Source organism: Calliopsis andreniformis, chromosome 5 (genome assembly GCF_051401765.1).
Source record: "Calliopsis andreniformis isolate RMS-2024a chromosome 5, iyCalAndr_principal, whole genome shotgun sequence".
NCBI lineage: Eukaryota > Metazoa > Arthropoda > Insecta > Hymenoptera > Andrenidae > Calliopsis > Calliopsis andreniformis.
Window position 1 is genome coordinate 21521508 of NC_135066.1, and position 20673 is coordinate 21542180.

General features: G+C 36.6%; 1 protein-coding gene across 1 annotated transcript in view; it reads right to left on the reverse strand.

Annotated features, from left to right (window-relative positions):
• The window catches only part of LOC143179115 (uncharacterized), a 64329-nt gene that overhangs the window by 21244 nt on the left and 22412 nt on the right, over positions 1-20673 (reverse strand). Inside the window, exons 5-7 of the mRNA XM_076378165.1 lie at positions 11803-12242; positions 1594-1819; positions 1049-1307 (exon numbers count right to left, since the gene is read on the reverse strand). Of these exons, the coding sequence (XP_076234280.1) occupies positions 1049-1307; positions 1594-1819; positions 11803-12242 (925 nt within the window). The remainder of the gene's footprint in view (positions 1-1048; positions 1308-1593; positions 1820-11802; positions 12243-20673) is intronic.

Consider the following 20673-nt stretch of genomic DNA (forward strand, 5'->3'; position numbering starts at 1 on the left):
AAAAAATCATAATAGAAATGTTTTCCAGTTGTTCCTTTTACCATGTTAAATCGATGGGGAAGCTTTAGTTGCGTTGATAAGTCATACGCCAATTTTGAAAATTCTTTGTTTGTTAACCGGCGACAACGTTTAGCTAGATCTTTTATGTGACAGTAATTGATCTTCGTATTCTATAGTGACAGTTTTAGTAAATCGGCCTAGTTTAGTTTGTAGTGTCATTTCTTGATTTTGTTTTAAAGGCTTTACTTTGTCAAATAAACTGCTTCTTAGCATACCATATTTTCTAGATGCTCCTATCAGACTAATTTTGTTGTTCATAATTTCGTTAAGTATAACTTTTAAAGTCTCTGAATCCCAGTGTTACGTTCCGGTTAAATCATACCTTAATATCGTATAACATTTCAATAGAAGTATTGCTTCAAACCGAGTGTCCCTGTAACCTGGTATTTTGAAAACCTCAGCATTACACCAACCGTGCAGATGTCAAACGTGTGTGGATGACCGACTTAGTATATAATTCGCATTTTAAAAAGAGACTTCGCCAGAGTAAGCATCAATTACGGCAGGTCATTCGGCTTCACCATTCGAACAAAATTCCAATCAACTCTTTTAAAACCTGCCGTAACCTTTGTCTCGCGCCGATTCTTTTACCAAAATTCAAGTAAGGAATATTTCGCCCGTTCATAGTCAGTGTCACGTAACGTAAAACCACGAGTGAAAACCTCTGTAAGTCTCCTAACGCCGAGCTATTAGGTCTTCGTTACTCGCTACCGTCATAGTTATAAGGTAAATCAATTATTGTAAATTATACTTGTAATAACGTATTACTTTTATGATATCGGTATCGGTAAAAGTAACAAAACATTAAGGATTAATTGTTAAGATATGGATAAGGCTTCCAAGATATGGATAAGGAATCCAAGAAAAACGAAAAACTCAGTATAAATTAAATTCAACTTCTACTAGACATCTGCAGCTTGTCTTATTTTTCGCCAGAAATTGTAGAAGGATTGTTACTTGCAGTCTCCAATAAATTTTGTAATATTACCTATAATCTCCTTTAGGAAAGTCTGGACTTCTTCTAAAGTCGAGACTAGCTTTACGATGTCCCATTGATCTTTCCATTCTGCGTTCACTCCCAACTTTATCGAACGACATTTTATGAAAGTTTGGCGAGGAAATCTTACGGAAGTCTCTGGGGGATATTTTAGTAAGATCCCTCGACGCTGTCAATTCTTCGAGCAATTTTATATCTATCGAGTTCCTTTTTTTTGGTACAAAATCATCTGGATACTTACAGTAGACGCCTGTAGGACAGGAAGAGTAACTATTTTTTAATTTGCTTATTTCCTGTTATTTGTTTTCAGAATATTCTGTGATTGTAAAGCAAAACAATATAAATCAAATTTGTGTTTGAAATATTGATGTTTGAAGATCTGAATCTTAATTCTATATTATTGACTCGAATCTCATTATAATTTCATTCATTAATCATATATATCAATTAAAACATAAACTCAAATTTTTTAGTAATGTGACCTATGTCGTTTTGCTTTATACCTAGCTACCGTATCTTCTTTCATGATAAGTGACCTGAAAGCTTAGGCGAATAACCACGGTTCGTTGGAGATCGTATCGTCTCATCAACCTCTTCAACGTATTCAACCTTTGTCTGACGAAGTAGTTGAGGTCGTTTTGCAATATCTGATCTGTCCTTTACTTTTAGTGTAACTGGACCTTTATTTGGAATATGCAAATCCATTGCCATGGAGACTTGACTACCTCCCATCTTTTGTTGTTCCAAACTTTCACTGCTGACCTATCAAATTGTGCAAATTATTATTATACATATGTGCAAAAGGTTCCGACCACATAGATTTTTCATTCAATATTTAAAAAGCAACATTTAATAGTACTTTGATCATTATTATATGTAAGGATATGACAAATGAAAGGCAATAGAACAATAAACACACTTTGTTTCCTATTTTGTAACAACTTACTTAGAAAATTGTTCAGCTAGCGTATTTAAAAGTTCCCGGCCACTTTTGTTTACTAATGTATACGATGTCTCTTCCTGATTAACCCTCGAACAGCGAATTGTTTTACATTTATGTGCAAAGGTAGCGGACCCAAGGTCATTTTCGATGCAGCGTTCGCCGTCCGAGGATTAAACACATTGTATCTGAATGTTTACATGCAGAAACACCAATGTCAGTTATTAATACGAAATCAAAGCGATAACACGAGTTGAAAGACTATTAAAACCCGACAAAAAGTGATTATGTTTTCACATGCTGGGATATCTACATTGGTGCTCTGTTTTCAATCAGAAAATCCACGGTTAGTGATATTATTGCAAAATATAATGCAGGATATTGCCTGACTAATTTATCATGAAGTGGAAGACCACCGAAAACTACAACAAGGGTTAATCACGTCATCAAACGAAAGACTGTAGCAGATCCTAACAAGACTGCTTCTGAAATTACTCGTGAATTACATGAATAAGGAGTTACTAATGTTGGTCGCAGTACTGTAACACGACGTTTACAGGATGTGGGTCTTTTCGGCAGGATTTAATCAGTAAAAAAAATCAAAAGGCTCGTTTGAGATTCGCAAAGGAGTACTTAAATTTTTTTGATGAACGCATTTTCCGATGAAACAAAATTTAATTTGTTCTGAAAGGATATCAGACAATACGTACAACGTCCAATTGGTAAAAGATATGATATAAGGTATCAAATTCCTACTGTTAAACATGGTGGAGGGAACTTAATGGTTTGTACAAAGGGAGTAATGAACGGCTTAATGTGCCCATATTAGATAACAGTTTATTACACTATACAGAAACAAAAATGGGGAAAAACTAGATTTTCCAACATGATAATGTCCCAAACACCTCAAGGGCCGCCAAAGAATGGTTGCTCTCTAAAAGAATAAAAGTTTCAAAATTGTCAGCTCAATCCCTGTACGTAAACCTGATTGAGCATTTGTAATAGGAGATAAAACGTGGTTCGAAAAAGGTTAAATAGAAACAAAACAGAATTATTTAAAAATATAACGGACGAATATAATAAAATCCTACCTGACACTATTTCAAGCGTACTAGACTCTATGCCTCGCCTCTGTGTAGCTGTCATTATTGAAAAAGCCATGCCGACAAGATATTAATTTTCCCAGAAAATCTTAAGAAGGTAAATAAAAGCACGCCAAGTATGTGTGCCTCCTTGAAAAATCTACCCTACAGAAACCAATTTCCCACAAAGTACGTATCATTTGAAAAAATCAATTTAAGATATTAGGGCAAACAAATCTATTAAAAGCATTGGAAAACGCCAAGCGCAAGAATTTAATTTTCTATCAAAACATTGTTAATATTATAGTCCCAACAAATATCATTTTTAATCTTATTTCTACCGTTACAGTGCATCTACGATTCAAAATATTTTTACGCTACTTGCACCTGCTACATGAAAATCATGTTTCATTCTATGAAGTAGGTATTCATTTTTATTAGAAATCAATTTACAAAAATCATTGCTTATGCTACAGTTAGTAACTTACTTGACTTAGAAATACTTTCTGGGCTCTTTTGTAAAGAAGTTTAGTCATAAATAATGATAACACAATCCTCTTGTAACAATAATGATAGTCAGGGGCGACGAATTTTTTCTCCACCGCGATCGTCTCCTACGGTCTGTAGGTAACGAACGGTCCTGCGGGTCATGAGTTCGTCACTCCTATCGAAATGAACTATCGCATTGACATTTGCACCTTCGGTGCACATATAGAGCATCTATAACCGGTTAATATAAATTTAAAGACATTGACTACAAAACCACGTAAAATATCTATTTGTGTATATCTATAATAGTTTGGTTTGTATAAAGTATTAAGTGTCTACTACTTCTTTTGTAGTAACCCTGTGTTTATAATGATTGGATTGCTTTACAAAAGGGCTCACCAAGTATTTCTTGGTCAAGTAAGCTACTAACTGTAGCATAAGCAATGTGCAAATAACGTCAAAATTATTTTTAATGGGAGATACACTGTAGTGGTAGAAGTAAGATTAAAAGTGATATTTGTTGGGACTACAATATTAGCAATGTTTTGATAGAAGATTAAATTCTTGTGCTTGGCATTGTAGGAGGATTGGATGGGTGAAATCTCAAAAAAAAATTCATAGATTCCGTTTACAAGCAAGAGACAGGGAGATTGAAAATCTAATATAGCAATGTTGTAACTGTAAAAAATAATCTACAAGCAGGTAAAGAAATAAATTTATATACCCCAACACCATCTATTTTTTTAAATTTCTCAACTTGTACAATACCCACATGTCACATAAAATTTCGTTACTAGAGACTACTCCAGAAAGTTAAAACATTACTTCATAACAACAGGCGACACCTCGGCCCCCCCATAACACCTCACCTTAATACAAACAATCTTCAAATTAGCACCAGCTTCAATCTACTACTGAATCTCCGAAACGATTGAAGTTCCTGTTTACTGGAAATCGAAGCCACCCACCACACGACGGATCACGTCGTCGCCTCAGAAACGACAGCCCGTAACCTTACGCTGCATGACTCACGAAGCGCGGCACTAGTTTACACCGCGACCGCCAGGCGACCATATCGCGAAAAGCAATCTCGCGAGAGGGTTTGCGGGCCATCGAGCTGATAAGCACCTATGACGGTCCGCACGAGACAGAGAGTATGCCTAGTGGTCTCAGAATTGTGGGCGGCGATCGCTCGACGGTTCCCTCACTATGACTCTTTATTCGGCGTCTCTCTTGCTTTGCTTCCATTGACGCGCAACACAAGCTATCCGATCCGTGTTACTCGTTGCTTTCAGGCAACGTTTCATAGTTGCATGTTTCACGTTGCCACGTTGCCACGTTGCCAGAGGTGAAAGCCCTCGAGCAGAGGCAGAGAAGAAGGCATAATGAATCGCCGTCGCCGTCATCAGTCGGTAACCTGAGCAGCTACTCGCGACTAGGTTAACACTCTTCACATCCCAATACTGCAGGTTTTAATTAACCCCAATAGTTTTACGTTATGACTTCACGATAAAAATAAACTGAAATCAGAATTATCCATTAACTTATCTTTTTTTTTCTTAATTTTATATAATTTGACGTTCAAGTTTCGGGAGAAAATCCTTGGATTACTAAAAGTTTCAACTGATTCACACACATTGCAAAAACTACTTCTGTTGCTCTACATATATGTAAAGAAAAAGTAAACACAATTAAAATCTTGTTTGCAATTCTAGAAATATAGAGCAAAGTATTAATGTTACTATAAACTTATCTTTTTTTTTTTTAATGTTCCGGAGTCCTAATTCGAGAATGAATATTGGTATCTCCGAAAACTTCCTATACCTTGCTCAGTAGCCTATAAAAAAAGAGAAATATATAATTGAAATCATAATCAAAATTTTAATAATATAGTAACAAATATTAATGTTACAGTAAACTTGTTTTAAATATTCTGTAATTTACCTAAAACTGCTTTAACTGATTCGTCCACGTTCAGTCCTTTCTCTTTTGTAGCATTAGACATAAACCGCTCATTTGTCAAATCTAAAAACAGTTTATCGATGTGACAAATGGGCGGTTCATGCATAAAAAACAAACACAATTAAAATTGTAATTCTGATACATTAAAACAAATTATAAATATAATTGTAATAAGTTACCTTTTTGACATTTTTCTGATGAAAGGATAGGTGACAAATCTGATATGAACGACCATGTTTATGGCAATTGCAACTGTTTAAAAACTTCGAATTCCGTCCATCAATGGTACACATAGAATTGGACGAATTATCTATTTTTGACAGCGTTTAGAGTCAACTGTTTAAAGGTTTCTAAACGCGTCAAATTTTTATACAAATGCTGCACTGACATCAACTCTAGATGTCGGTCATCGACAGACATGGTGCGACTAGTCTCATGCCTAGCTTTTAAGGATGTGCGCACTATACAGATTGAATCTAGGAGATCGGCTCCTATTTTATTTCTTTTTCTTGATTTAACATCGGGCAGCATAGAAAATATTCGTTCTGCAGTTGCATTAGAGTGGGGCAGACATCTGACTGTGTTTACTAGAGATTTGAGGTACGGAAAGAGAGATATTTTTTCGGGAGTTTCTAATTTGCAAATGTCTGCCCACATGTCGTCGAAGATCATTTTTGCCCAGTCATCTTTTTGGGCTTGCGTTGTACCGTTATACAAAAGTTTCCATTCTTTTTGTAGTTCATCGGTACTAGAAATTCCGAATTATCGAGCAACAGCAGCAACATCAGCAAAAGTGGAAACTCTGTCGCTGCTGAACAAAACATTGACTGGTGTAAAAACAGTCAACTGTTTAAGAAAAATATCGTCATGAGGAAGACGATTCCGAATTTCATTACTTACGGTAACGTAAAACCGTAAGCAATTTTCGCGGAAGGAGCGTACCTCAACTTCCGATATTCCGTTTTAAGTTGCCTCTTCCAAAAAATCTGTGCACTCGGGACCAAGATTCACCTCATTAAGCGAAACTTGATTGCATGGTAAAGAAAAATCGACCTGTCTAATTAAATCAATGTGCCTTAGAGGAGTCGGCTTTAAAAATTTATTTAAAAAAAGTAGGAGTAGCCTGACTGAAGAGGGCTGTAACTCCTGAACCATTGTTTCGTTTTTTTGGAACAAGGCATTGAAAGAATTTAAAATATTGAGGGTAAATTCCATAAAATAGAAATACCCTTTAATGTCACATCTGCTAAGAGAAGACAAATTCTGTAGCAGCTTTCGACTTTTCAGAAAATTTTTGCTCTGAGAAAAATCGGACTAAATCGTCCCAGATAAATAAAAATCTCTGAACACATTGGTGCCTTATAAGCCAACGTGTATCAGAGAATTTGAGAACTTTTACAGGAGAATTCTCGAAGCTCTCCTGAAATTGACGGAAAATAGTAGCTCGTTTAGGGCTGCTGTTTATGTAAGAAGCGACGCCTCGGAGCAATTTGTCACATTCGTCGGGAATTGTAGCATAAGCAGTACTTGCTGCCAATGCTACAAAATGGCATACACATGGCAATGTTACGGCATTGGAATGTTTTTCAAGTAACTTGGACTTGAATGAAGAATATCTACCCGTCATTACCGAGGCATTGTTACAACTAAGGACTGCGATATTTTGCAAAGAAATTTGCATTTTCAGGAACTGATTTTCGAAAGATTTGAAAATCTTTTCTGCTGAACAATCGCTGGCATCCAGATGAATTAATTGTAACAATTCGGTTCTAATTGACAAACGGCATGGTTCAACATACTTAACCGCTAGGGTGAGCCATTTATCGTTTGTCGAATCCGAGGTTTCATCCTCGTAAACTGAAAATTTAGTATGCCGTACACTGTCAATAATGCGTTCCCTTTCGCGAACGCCTAAAACATTGGTAATAACTTTACTACATTTACTGCAACTGATTTTCATGACTTGTAACACTTTAGGCTCCTTGCCTATGTCTTGCATGAGATGAAGGGAATCAGACGCGACCGAAAGGGGAACATTATGTTCGGCGAAAAAAGCGGCATATTTTATCTCCGCTATTTTTATTTTTTCATCGAGTGTCGATGAAGAAGAAGACGCGACGAACTTCTCGGTTTGGTTTTCTGTTGGTAACGGTTCTTCTCCGGTTGTGGTAGAACCGATACCTCCAGTATTATTACTACACATTTGCTGCATATTTTTAGTATGCAGCTTTGTAAACGAGTGCCTGCGTATTTCTGACAGCCCGCAATCGAAGACTTTGTTGCAGGCTTTGCAGAAGCATTTTGACTCGTCCGTGGAAACAGTTTGCAACCAAACCTTTAAAGAGTAGTCAGCATCAAACCAATGTTGCTGGAATCTTTTTTGTACCTTTTAGCTGGTCCAGAATCCATCGTTAAAGCAGTTGCAATTCCTCTTTAGTTGAATATATTAGTCCTCCGGAACCACTTACGCGCACTCGGACTATTCTATTGTATATAAAAACTACACACGCTGTTTACGCTCGGAGATGCACGTGTTGCGGACGCGGGCTTTAAATGACCAATTATCAATACTGACGCGCGTAGCATCTATTGCCGCTCAAATCAACGTTCTTTTGTTTTAGGCGGTTGCGTAGAAACGTAATGCTGTTTTGACATCGAGCGTTTTAAATGCGTTTTTACAATTTATCATTATCGATATTTTTCTTCCTATTTCAAAGTTGAAATTTCAAACAAAATATTTGATTGATTCTTTCCTACAAAATGGCATAATTTTCATAATTTCTGCAAGATTCCAAATCTTGGCTCAATGGACTATTGTTAAAATACCATTTTATAACATCGTCGTGCATATTTTACTACTGTGTGCTTTTTTAGTAGGCAAATATCGTACTGATTAGGAGCCGTCGTTTTTGGTATAGAGATTACTGCAGCCACAGAAAATAGAGGTAAAATAGGGAAAATGACTGTGAAAAAATTTGTTTTATTTAAATAAAGGATCCGAAAATAAGACACAATAATAACATTTTCACTCCATCCTTAAAAAATGTTCAGAAGTCATCAATTTTTTGACTCCAAGAACGTAGTAACCCCTTAGCAATAAAGTGTCAGACTATGTATAATGTGTAGTATTTTACTTTATCGTGAAGTCACAACTTAAAATTATGGGTTAATTAAAGTCTGCAGTATTAGGATTTGAAGGGTGTCGCCTAGTCACGAGTCACCGCTTACGTTAGCAACTGACGACGGCGATGGCGATCGGCGGTTCATTCTGCCTTCCTCTGTGCCTCTGCTCGAGCTTTCGCCTCCGGCAACATGAAACATGGAACATTGCCTGAAAGCAACGAGTAACGCGGACCGCACACGTACAGGGGACGCGTAGCTTGTGTGCGCGTCGATGGAAGCAAAGTGGGAGACGCCAATAGGTCATAGTGATAGAACCGTCGAGCACCTAGCGCCCACGATTGTGGTATCACTGACGCAGCGTGCCAGCCGCCGATAGCGAGCATATCACACGAGCGACCACGGCTCCTAGGCACTCTCGCTGTACACATTTTGTAAATAACTTCTAAGTGGGTACCTCCGGTCGGTGCAACCATCCGGTGGTTGAACAGCCGCCCGTCTATCCATAGGTCATAAACGAGAGCCACTCCCGTGAGACAGAGTTGGGCATTATATAAATAAAAAATTATTTAAATAACGATTCGAATAAAAGATACTTTCATATATTCGTTATTCGAAGTTTCTTATTTGTTCAGCGGCAGCATATATTGTTGCTTGCGACGACGTGTCGCAGACCTTCCAAATCTTCTAGGTTAATGAATCTAAATACGATGTAACTCGAATTATTTTTAATATTATTCACTTGGGGATTACTACATTCCTATTTGATTATCTATAGTTTGTGGAGTTAATCAATTTGGCAAATGAACGACCGAAGCGCTCGATCCCTTGGCTCACGCTTGGATCGGTTCGGATCAACTCGACGCTCCTCGGATTTATTCGACTTTTATTTGAAGAGCTACGAATAAAGATGAAAAAATTATTCGACGCGTCGAATAAAAAAATTATCTTTCACCGTCGAATAAACTTACTTCGAATAACGAATATACAAAAGTATCTTTTATTCGAACCGTCATTTAAATAATTTTTTATTTAGATAATACCCAACTCTGCCGTGAGACCATTCCTGGACCTCCATGATAATCGAACGGTGCATATCGGAAGGCCACGGGCACCGGGTTCCTCGGTCAACACTCATCATGGAGGTGCAACCTCCCGGGTCTGCAGCACCAACTACGTCCCACTCCGTATCCCTGAAACAACCCCCAGCTGTAAAGAGACGACGCGATACTGCGGGAGTCTCCGACTCCACCGTCCAAGCGACCACCGCCGGGAGTCCCCGACTCCAACCGACTGACTGGCCGAGGCCGGGAGTCCCCGACTCCAACCGACCGACCGGCTGAGGCCGGGAATCCCTGACTCCAACCGACCGACCGGCCGGCGTCGGAAGTCCCTGACTCCAACCAGTAGGGGCAGCGGTCCCTGCCTCACGTTCCGACGGTCCCGGGAGCAGCGGCTGCACCTGAAACCCTCTCGCAGGGGCACCGGCGGCCCCTCTTACCGCGTGGGTCCGCCCACCGCTGAAGGACAGTCAATAAAGAATTGTTTAACCTCCTAAACACATCGTTCATTCGTAATCGCGAAGCTGGCGAGCCGACTGAGTCGGCATCTCCTTTCCCGTATACCGGTAACCACGCCGAACGTGGTCACAAGGATTTTCAATCTTAAAAAAAAAAAAAAAAAAAAAAAAAAACAATTAGCGAATGTATACTTTATGAGTGCTACTGCGGGCACTGGCCGCAACGTAACTGTTGTCAGTCTCGTGCGTGGTCCTGGGCCAGAGAGGGTGCATGCCTCTTCCGAAATGCGTTGTTCTTAGGAATGAAGGCCACGGCTGTTGCAGCTACCAACGGTCAGCGGCAAGCCTCCGTTATATACATACTCTCACATACCCAGATACACACTTCTAAGCACAAGCTTACAGCATTTTCCAATACTTCGAATGAATTTGTTTGCCTTCATATCTTAAGTTAGTATTTTCAAATGATTGATGTTTTGTGGAAGATTAGTTTTTATAGGGTAGATTTTTCAAGGGAACGCATATACTTGGCGTGCTTTTGTTTACTTTTTCAAGGTTTCTTGGAGCGATTTTACGCCTTTTTGTGACATTGAATACAGGTTTGATTATTATTAATCAAGCTCTGATTTTAGCCTAAGGGAGAAATATTACGCACCTTTTTGAATTAAAGCAACTCATTTAATAACGTAAGGAATTGTTTAATTTGATTGATGAAGTTCCGTAATATATTCTTGAATGAGAAAAGGATCCAATGTTGCTAGTCATTGAAAGATCGGGAATCGAAGAGTTGCAAAGTACGCAGTTGTCAATAGCTTATTGATTTCGTAAATGGCTGCAAAATAAGTACATTTTCCTTTTTTCTTATGTGTAAATGGATTAAGCATTGATTTATGTTAAAGTAATACATATGCTAAAATGTTGAAAGTATACGGCTGGTTTACAATGGAAAAATGATTATTATTACCATGAGAGTAATACATAATTTGTTTAATATTATTATTCTCTTTAAGCCTGTACACAAATAGGAAGAACGATTCCTATTCTTTACACGGGCCCGCACAGAATAATTAATATCATTAGTATCGAAAATTATTGACGACATTACTGACCGTTTACAGTTGATATTAAAGAAATGTAGATTAAATATTAATGACATTTTTATTTTTAAGAACGAAGCATTTAGAACTGATAATCTGTGGCGTCAGGTACCCCTCATGCAATGTATGGTTGTACCTGCGTCTTTACGCGACGGATATCCGGACATATGTAGACGTACGAACATCCAGTTCTAGGAGAAGAAAATCTTGAAAATAAAATGTTGAAAGTGGCACTTTTCTAGATCGTATCACGAGATCTCAGCAACAGATGCATCGATTTCGATGAGATAAGGCTTAATCGAAAGATCGTACCCACATTATATTGCGATAATACCATTGAATTTTAGATCTGAGCTAAGGATCCAATGATATACACGATTAAAGTTTTTTATACACAAAACTTCAATGTACACGGTAGTGCCGGCTATGCTCCGCATATACTTGGCGTCGCGGCACTACTGTGCCGCTTGATAAAGCAACTGAAATGGTTCATTATTTTAAAAAGTTATTTTCTGTTATTGTCCCTTGTTTTATACCTGATGGGGACTATAGCTTGGATTGTCAACGGAGAGGGCGTGTCTTTGCAACAAATCTGGATTTAGCAGAGCGCATCCAGCATATTTTAGTGTTCTTTTACGAGGAGATCTCTTATCTAACAAAGTTGGCGCACTAGGGCTTTTTTTAATAGAATGTGCAGCCTCCTTTGCGCTCAACTCCTTCGAGAATTGCATAAATGTTGCTGTTAGTTGCTTCCTTGAAACTTCGTGTATACTTGGAGTGGGACTTCTATTCGTTCTAAACACGCCCAATTGGTGGTCCCATTTCGTCGTCTGGCTAGACGTGGACCTTCGATTCCGTTGGTTCCTTATATTTTTTATTGTCGACGTTTGGTTGAAGCGAAAACGTGCTGGTACAACCTTCGCTGCATTATCGCGAGCTTCAAAGGTCATTACGCAGGCTGCGACCACGATAAATCCTGTGAAATATAATTGTGTGTTTAGTGAGGAATATTTTGTTCATAAATTTAGTTTGTCCTGGAAATGTGTTTTTAGTTCATACTTTTTGTATTTGTTTAAGCAAATAATGTTATATCTTTGAAATTATTGAAGAAAACAAATAATAAAATTAAGGAATATTAAATTCTTAAAATTTAGAGATTCCTAGTTTTCAAACATTGAAGAACTCTTAGAGGTAGAGGAGTGGGATTATATTCTTGAAAAGAGAATTTTTAGATCGTAAGTCCTACTCGTGATAAATAGTAAATATAAATAGTTTCCATAAGATAAACAAATTACGTAATACAAAAATAGTATAAGTAATATAAATAGTACAAGTACATTTTAATTGGTGGTAAATAAAGTTTCTTATCAAGAAAATTAAGGGGGTCGACTAGTCGTGTGACTTTTCGAAATTGACAGATCGGTATCTGCTGTTAAAATTTTCGTCATAAGAATAACATTGCCTACAGACACGTAGCTGTTTATTGAACGCGAATTGAAGCTATTCTACGATTTCCAATTTGGGACGTGGCTTAGAAAACTTCCTCCTCAACTACACACATACCGTTACACGAACCATGCGTACGTGAGTTCGACGCTTCGCTATCGATTTCGTACAACTACGGAGAGTCGAGAGATAAGGCGAATGTGAGCCTTACTCTCTCACTTTTGACACGCTGATATTCGACTGTTCAAATCGTTTGGAAGCGACACGAGTCATGCGCGATCATTTCGGTTGCCCAGATATTTTCAGTGACTCAATATAGGCCTGAATCATATGAATGTAGTGGTATTTAGCATACAAAACATGTTATTTGTTTGTGTATAATATTAACATTAACATGCGTCATATTCTAAATATCACTATATTTTTATAATTCATTGTTCACTGACATCAGTGGGATTTCTTGCAACGCTAAATATTTTAAAAATTTAGAAATAAGCAAGCAATACGTTTTTAAAATTTTTTATTTAAAAGATGTAATTAAAAGAAAATATTCTGATGCTCGCCTCTCGCTTTTATAATTGCCGCCATGACCACGGTCACAGCTCCTGACGTACTCGTACTGCTCCTGTGTTAGCTCTTTCATCTGTAATATTGAAAATAAACATGATTATTACATTATTTACGATTTGTAAGAGAAATATGATTAGTTAGCGTGAAATCGCCTATGCATCTACGTACCTCTTACATACTTCAATAACTCCTATGGTGACGCTACCGCTCATTTGAGGCCTGTTGAATCCTTCCACTGGATCGTGCCGCTATGCTGGTTTATGCTGGTTTGTGCCTGATTCTCGCCGTAAATCCTAGCTTGATTTGCAAAAGTAAATAAGTTAAAAATTAATTTTCGTGTTTAAATAAGTTCAATATGAAAAGACATTCTGACAATCCCTATAGTACGCTAGAATATTCGTTTGTTCTTGAGCTCGTATCCTGTCCTCGCGCAAACTGGCAAGAAAGAGGAGGAAGAACAGCGTGACACAGAAGTGTCAGAGAGCATCGTCTCCACCGGCGGCTAGATTTGACTCACTGAAAATTATAAAGTAGTTAATACAAATACAATCTATCTTTCTTCGATAGAAATATATGCATAGGGCATTAAAAGATTATATCTTATCCTTCATAGTGTCGTTCTACACCTTCAGATCTGTGGAGATCCGTTAAAAGAACCTACCGCAAAATTCACTTTGAGCACCTTTCTCGAGGTCCGTTTTCTTTACTGCATTGTATTATATTCATCGAGAGTGTAATATTCAAGAAAAATTCAAGCCTAGCAAGAACGATTTATCTTCAATAAAAAATGTACGTGATTTACTTATCTTGTTGCATATGCCGCAAACTCTTGCCCCCTTCCTTCGTTTCATGTGATAGGATTTGCCCTCTTAATCCTGGCCTGTGGAAAACAAATGAAATTCATGGTAATATCCAATTCGATTATTTATGTGATAAATATATTGTACATACCATTTTTTACATCCACTTGTAATTTGATTGTAATGAGCTCATTGGATAGTGACAGGTGCAGTCGCAATAGACCATAGTACAGCTTTTCGCGTGATTTGATTTGCACTCGTCGGTGCAATTGTGATTTTTTATTGTAATCGAACAACCCTTTATATGGATTGTTCTGCACTCGCCAGTACAGTCGCTATATAAGTATAGGCCATAGAACAGCTAGAGATGATTGTCACATTTGCTATCTCTCTCGACTTTTCGGAGCCATTCGAAGTGGTTCGAAATGCCAAGCTCATGTACACGCAACTAGTCCGGTAATGTGTGTAGTGGAGGGGGAAATTTTCAGTAACGCACATCGCCAATTTGGGTACTGTAGATTCCGATTCTACATCGACAGTCTTCCTAATTAGATGCCCCCTTCTTTGCACAAGCCCAACTGAACTTGTATCTTTTACTTTGTTTTATCGATAACCTAGCAAAAAGTAATGCGGAGACATGGGTTTACGGGAGCTAACTTTCTGTCCTTATATGAGAACCTTTTGAGCTGGTAAAAGGTTCATTTGAAAGAAAAAAGTTCAATGGAGCGCATTTTGATCATGATTTAACGAGATTTTGCTGATATTTAGTAATATAAGTGTAATAAAGTAGAGCAAAACTCGACCGTTCCTCAGCCTTGGAAGCTAAGCAATTTTATGTAATTTAAAGAGTGTTTTGAACGAAATCATAACCATAGTGCGCGATATTGAACTTTCTTCTTGCGAATGAATCCTTTCCCAGCTCAAAAACTTCTATAAGGACGAAAAGTTAATTCCTGTAAACCTATATTCTTCTCAAATTTTGTCGGTAATGTCACCTTTCTGCTATATCCTCGTCGACTCCCGTAAGGAAATATAGGGATTAGTGTTTTAGAGGTTTTAAGTTCTAATACATCTCTGTGTTATTTTTAAAAATTTTTACCTTTAAGTTATCAAGCTGTTAAAATTAAGAAAATATTTTTTTAAATGAAGCCTCACACAATAATTATTACGTTTCGGTTTTATTATCTTTAAATCAGTGACTATAATTAGCTAAGGTATACAATATGTCCATTTATCTAGAAACGTATAAATATCTTAAAAACTAGGCATGACAGGGAAAAATGTTACAGACAAATGTTACATGGCATGAAGAGGGACACATCATGATGGTTGGCATTTGACCTTGCATTAACTTTGGAAAGCTTATATATATCTTTTTATTGGCTATTCTTGTAGCTGGTGTCAAAACATTTTCAAAATACTATTTATTTGTGTACTTCGCGCAAACCAATTTTGAGATATGAGATAGTTGACGTGCCACTGATATTAGTATTATCCAATGTACACCGCGGGAGGTTGCTCAGTTTGTCTTTTTGTACACTATGTTGGTCCTAAAAAGAGCCGATGTTATGTGTACATGTGTGTATGTGAATAAGTATATTTTTAAGTACTTTTAAAAGAATTAAGGAAAATTAATGAGCTTTTATGAAAAAAGATATAGCAAACTATGTAAAATATTGCAAATTTTGTCAAGAAAATTAGTATGTAGGAAAAATCATGCTCCAATGCAAAATCACTTTTACATTCTTCCTTTAGCAGAAAGTGAAAATAAATATATTTTAACAGTTCAAGTTGATCTCACAAAATTTTCTCAAGTATATCCGATACCAAATCATGAAGTCGACACAACTAAGATTTTCCATCATGAATTTATGTGTAAGTATGGAATTTCAGACTATTGTCTACGAGCAAATGATGCTTTTGAACGCTCTCGTGCTATTCTAACGGATTATTTAAAACGTTATGTGAAATCAGATTAAATTGATTGCGATGAATAACTTCTAAGCACAATATATACATACAATACAACTGTATATACTTCCACTAACTATACTCTTTATGAGTTAATCTTTGCTGAAAAACCTGAAATTCCATCTTATTTATTGAAAACACCTGAATTTAAATATACGTATCATGATTTCATTACTGATATAAAGTTGAAACTTCAAAAATTAAATTGTTACAGATTTCTATATTTAAGGAAAGTCTTTTTAATTTCCTTATTCTATCTTTTATTATTTGCTAAGAATGTTCTTAGGATTGTCAATGTAGTAACAAACCGAAATTTTTATCCAATGTGATGCAACAAAGGTGTGTCTAGCAAGGGATAAGAAAGAAATTGTGTCAGATCTACAAAATTGTAATTGATAAATTTTTCTTTATTTCAGGATTTTTGAAAAATTTACTTGCACTTATTTGATGCCATTGTCAGTTATTCTGCTGCTGTCTCTACTTTTTCGTGCACTTATGTAAGTTTTTACTTAAAATTTTTGAAGCTTTCTATACATAAAGAAAATATTTTCGGTTAATTTTAAAAATTTCGTTTTATATTTTTTATGATTTTAAAAAATAATTATTAGGAAACAAATAAAACTACATACCAATTCAAAGATCTTTGCTTGTGTCAGACTTGTAAATTTGTAATGTAAGCACTTTTTTCATTTCAGCAAATGTACAAAAGGATCTAATTGCTGTTTACCTGTCTAACATCAGTCGGTTTGCTGCTGTCTCTGGTTGTCCGTGCATTTATATAAGTTTTTATTTTAAATTGTTACAGATTTCTATATTTAAGGAAAGTCTTTTTAATTTCCTTATTCTATCTTTTATTATTTGCTAAGAATGTTCTTAGGATTGTCAATGTAGTAATAAACCGAAATTTTTATCCAATGTGATGCAACAAAGGTGTGTCTAGCAAGGGATAAGAAAGAAATTGTGTCAGATCTACAAAATTGTAATTGATAAATTTTTCTTTATTTCAGGATTTTTGAAAAATTTACTTGCACTTATTTGATGCCATTGTCAGTTATTCTGCTGCTGTCTCTACTTTTTCGTGCACTTATGTAAGTTTTTACTTAAAATTTTTGAAGCTTTCTATACATAAAGAAAATATTTTCGGTTAATTTTAAAAATTTCGTTTTATATTTTTTATGATTTTAAAAAATAATTATTAGGAAACAAATAAAACTACATACCAATTCAAAGATCTTTGCTTGTGTCAGACTTGTAAATTTGTAATGTAAGCACTTTTTTCATTTCAGCAAATGTACAAAAGGATCTAATTGCTGTTTACCTGTCTAACATCAGTCGGTTTGCTGCTGTCTCTGGTTGTCCGTGCATTTATGTAAGTTTTTATTTTAAATTGTTACAGCTTTCTATATTTAAGGAAAGTCTTTTTAATTTCCTTATTCTATCTTTTATTATTTGCTAAGAATGTTCTTAGGATTGTCAATGTAGTAATAAACCGAAATTTTTATTCAACGTGATGCAACAAAGGCGTGTCTGGCAAGGGAGAAGGAAGAGACAGAGGTTTCTCACACAACAGTAGCTCCGCGGAGCGTCAAATCAAAAGGGAGTTCTGTCGAAATGTTTCCAATGAAGAAAATACGTTATATATTATATTACATAACATTATACATTATATAGCGAGTACCAAAGTTTTATAGTGATAACTGTTTCGGTCAGTATATAGTGTGAGACAACTAGGGAGGGAGCCAATCAACCGCACATTCCATAACTGTGTCATACGTGTGTTATCTCTTCATGTTTATATTTAATAAATCATATCTTTAATAATCGTATTTTTATTTTAATTAACATTTACCCATTTAAAGAAAATTCTTGCACGTGAACGTTGTTAAGACGTCTTTTGGACGATGCCAGTAAGTCCTTCCAATGTCTTTAAGAGGTCTTGAAAACGTCTCTATATTGTGACCAAATGTCTTTAAGATGTCATAAAGACGTGTTTTTATAACGTATGGCGCCTGAAATACACGTCATAAATGTGTAAAACAGCCGTCTTTAAAATGTCTATATGACCTACTAAAGATGTCTTAAAGACATCCTATTTCGTAACCGAAGACGTTCGAAAATCGTGACTAGGACGTTTGTAGCACATTACGGATACTTGTAAGACATCCTGAATGCGTGGAAGATACGTATGCAGGACGTTTTTGAGACATTTGTGTGACATTTTGGAAACGTCTTAAAGATGTCAGGTTTTGTAACAATAGATGTGAGCATGACCTGTCTAAAACGTTCGCAAGATATTGCCGACGTCGTCTGAATGTCTTGAATGTTAGGCACGAATGTCTTTAAGACGTTATTAGGATGTCTTTGTGCTTACTAAGATAATAATTGATAAATGTGTAGAGCCTAATCTCAAAAAAATTGGGGCAATTAATAATATGCCAGGTCCAGAAAATTCAAAACATGTAAAAATATTTTTAGGTACGGTGGGGTATTGCCGAAAATTTATATCAAATTTTTCAACGATCGTGAAACCTTTAACTTCATTGTTAAAGAAAGACGTAAAATTTATTGAGTCTCAAGAACAAGAGGACGCTTTTAAAATGTTCAAACAACAATTAACAGAAAAATCACTCCCTCAGTACCCAGATTTTTGAAGTTCTTTTGCATTAACTTGTGACGCATCAAATGTCGGAATCGGTGTCGTATTGTTACAAATTAAAGATGGCAAGGATTTACCTATTACATACTATTCGCGAACATTAAATCAACCTAAACAAAATTATTTAACCACATAGAAGAAACTTTAATCTAATAAATTTAGTAGAGCATTTCAGACCTTATTTGTTTGGGTGAACGTTTACTATACAGGATGTTACCTAACGTTTGCACCTCAAATATCCCCGTTGTAATTTAAAGATACGTCAGATGTCTCACGGACAAAGCTGAATGGCTCAATGGAGCTCACACAATGCCAAACAAATTTTTTTTTTAGGGATATCAAGGTCACCTTCATTTCCCTAACTGGAATCACCTCTCTTTAAACACCCACAACGACAGTTCCTTTCATTAGGAATAAACCTAAACCTAAAATCCAACGGTTCTTTTGTTACTCTTGCATAATGAGCAAGACAGTCGTCTTGTTAGTACCACATATCATGACGTTTTCTCTGTCTGTGACCGTAAATGACCCTGAGTAATTACAGCCACTGAATCCCTAATGAAAGGGACTACCACTGCAAATGTTTAAAAAGGAATGGTTCCACTTAAAACAAAATAGAGCTAACCTTGATATATCTGAAAGAAATAACAAAAAAAATTCTTTTGGCATTGTATGAGCTCCATTGAACCTCCTTCATTGAACCCCCCCCCCCCCCCCCCCCCCCCCCCCAACAAAGGTGTTTGAGGTGCACCCTGCATATAGTAATCATAGACTTTTACAATTGTTAGTTAATTGCAAAAATCCTTCTTCAAGATTAGTTAGATGGCGATTACTTTTAAACGAGTGTAACGACCCACGGTCTTCCCTCTCACTATATTCATTTCTATCTCTCTCTATCTATTGCTATCTCTCTCTACCTATCACCATCTCTTTCTATATTTGTATCTTTTTAATACTTTACTATTATATTACTGCGTATTCTATTATCCTAACACTAACTAATATTTTTGTACCTTATTTTTATACCATATATTATAAGTTTCAATTATATGTTAACATAAAAACAACGTATATCGTCCGATTTCATTCACGATTAGAATAAGACCGCCATTAGAAAGTAAGACATTACGCATGCGCTAACTCCGACTAGCGGGTATATAAGGAGTTGCGAAAGCAGCAGCAGACACACTTCCTCCTGACATCAGGTTTCGAACAGACAAAGATCTTGAAGGCAGCTGATATACTCGTCCAGTGAGATCAAGACCGCTCCTTTAGAGGTAGCGACCGTTTTCCAGAGATCAAGGGTATGTGATGCTCCTTTACAGGTTCAGTCTGAAGTAACCTTATGACAGGTGCACTACGACGATTCCTGTGAAGTGCAGTACGGGCGACATCTTGGAGGAAGCTGATATACTAATAGATCGAGACCGCTCCTTTAGAGGTAGCGACCGTTCTAGCAAATAGTAATTGATGCTCCTTTAATATAGAGTTCGTGCTCGCCGTAAGCAGACGAATCGCCTGCCAACAAGTGTTAGAAGCCATTCCTAATCGGACACATTTCTAAGGCCGCCCGGAAGAGTCTTTTCTCCAGGGTAGCGACTGATGTAGAAAAGATAACGAAGGGTTTACGGATGCTTAGGCAAATAAGCAAAGATTACATGTTTCATGAAAACTTGAGACCGCTCTGAGGTTATAGCCACCTATAACTTTGGCAGCGATCAGGGCATACGAGACAGGATCTATTGCAGACACACACACAACACACACTGCGCCTTGTATAGAGGATCCTCTACCGCGAATAATATCACCTAACCTAACTCTCGTTCAACGATATATAACATAACTCTTGCGTTATCGAGATAAGTAATTATAATCACGTTCAATATAACTTCACATTCATATAATCACACATAATATAACCTCATATCTTATGATTTTATTAATATTTAACTGGAGTAGAATAG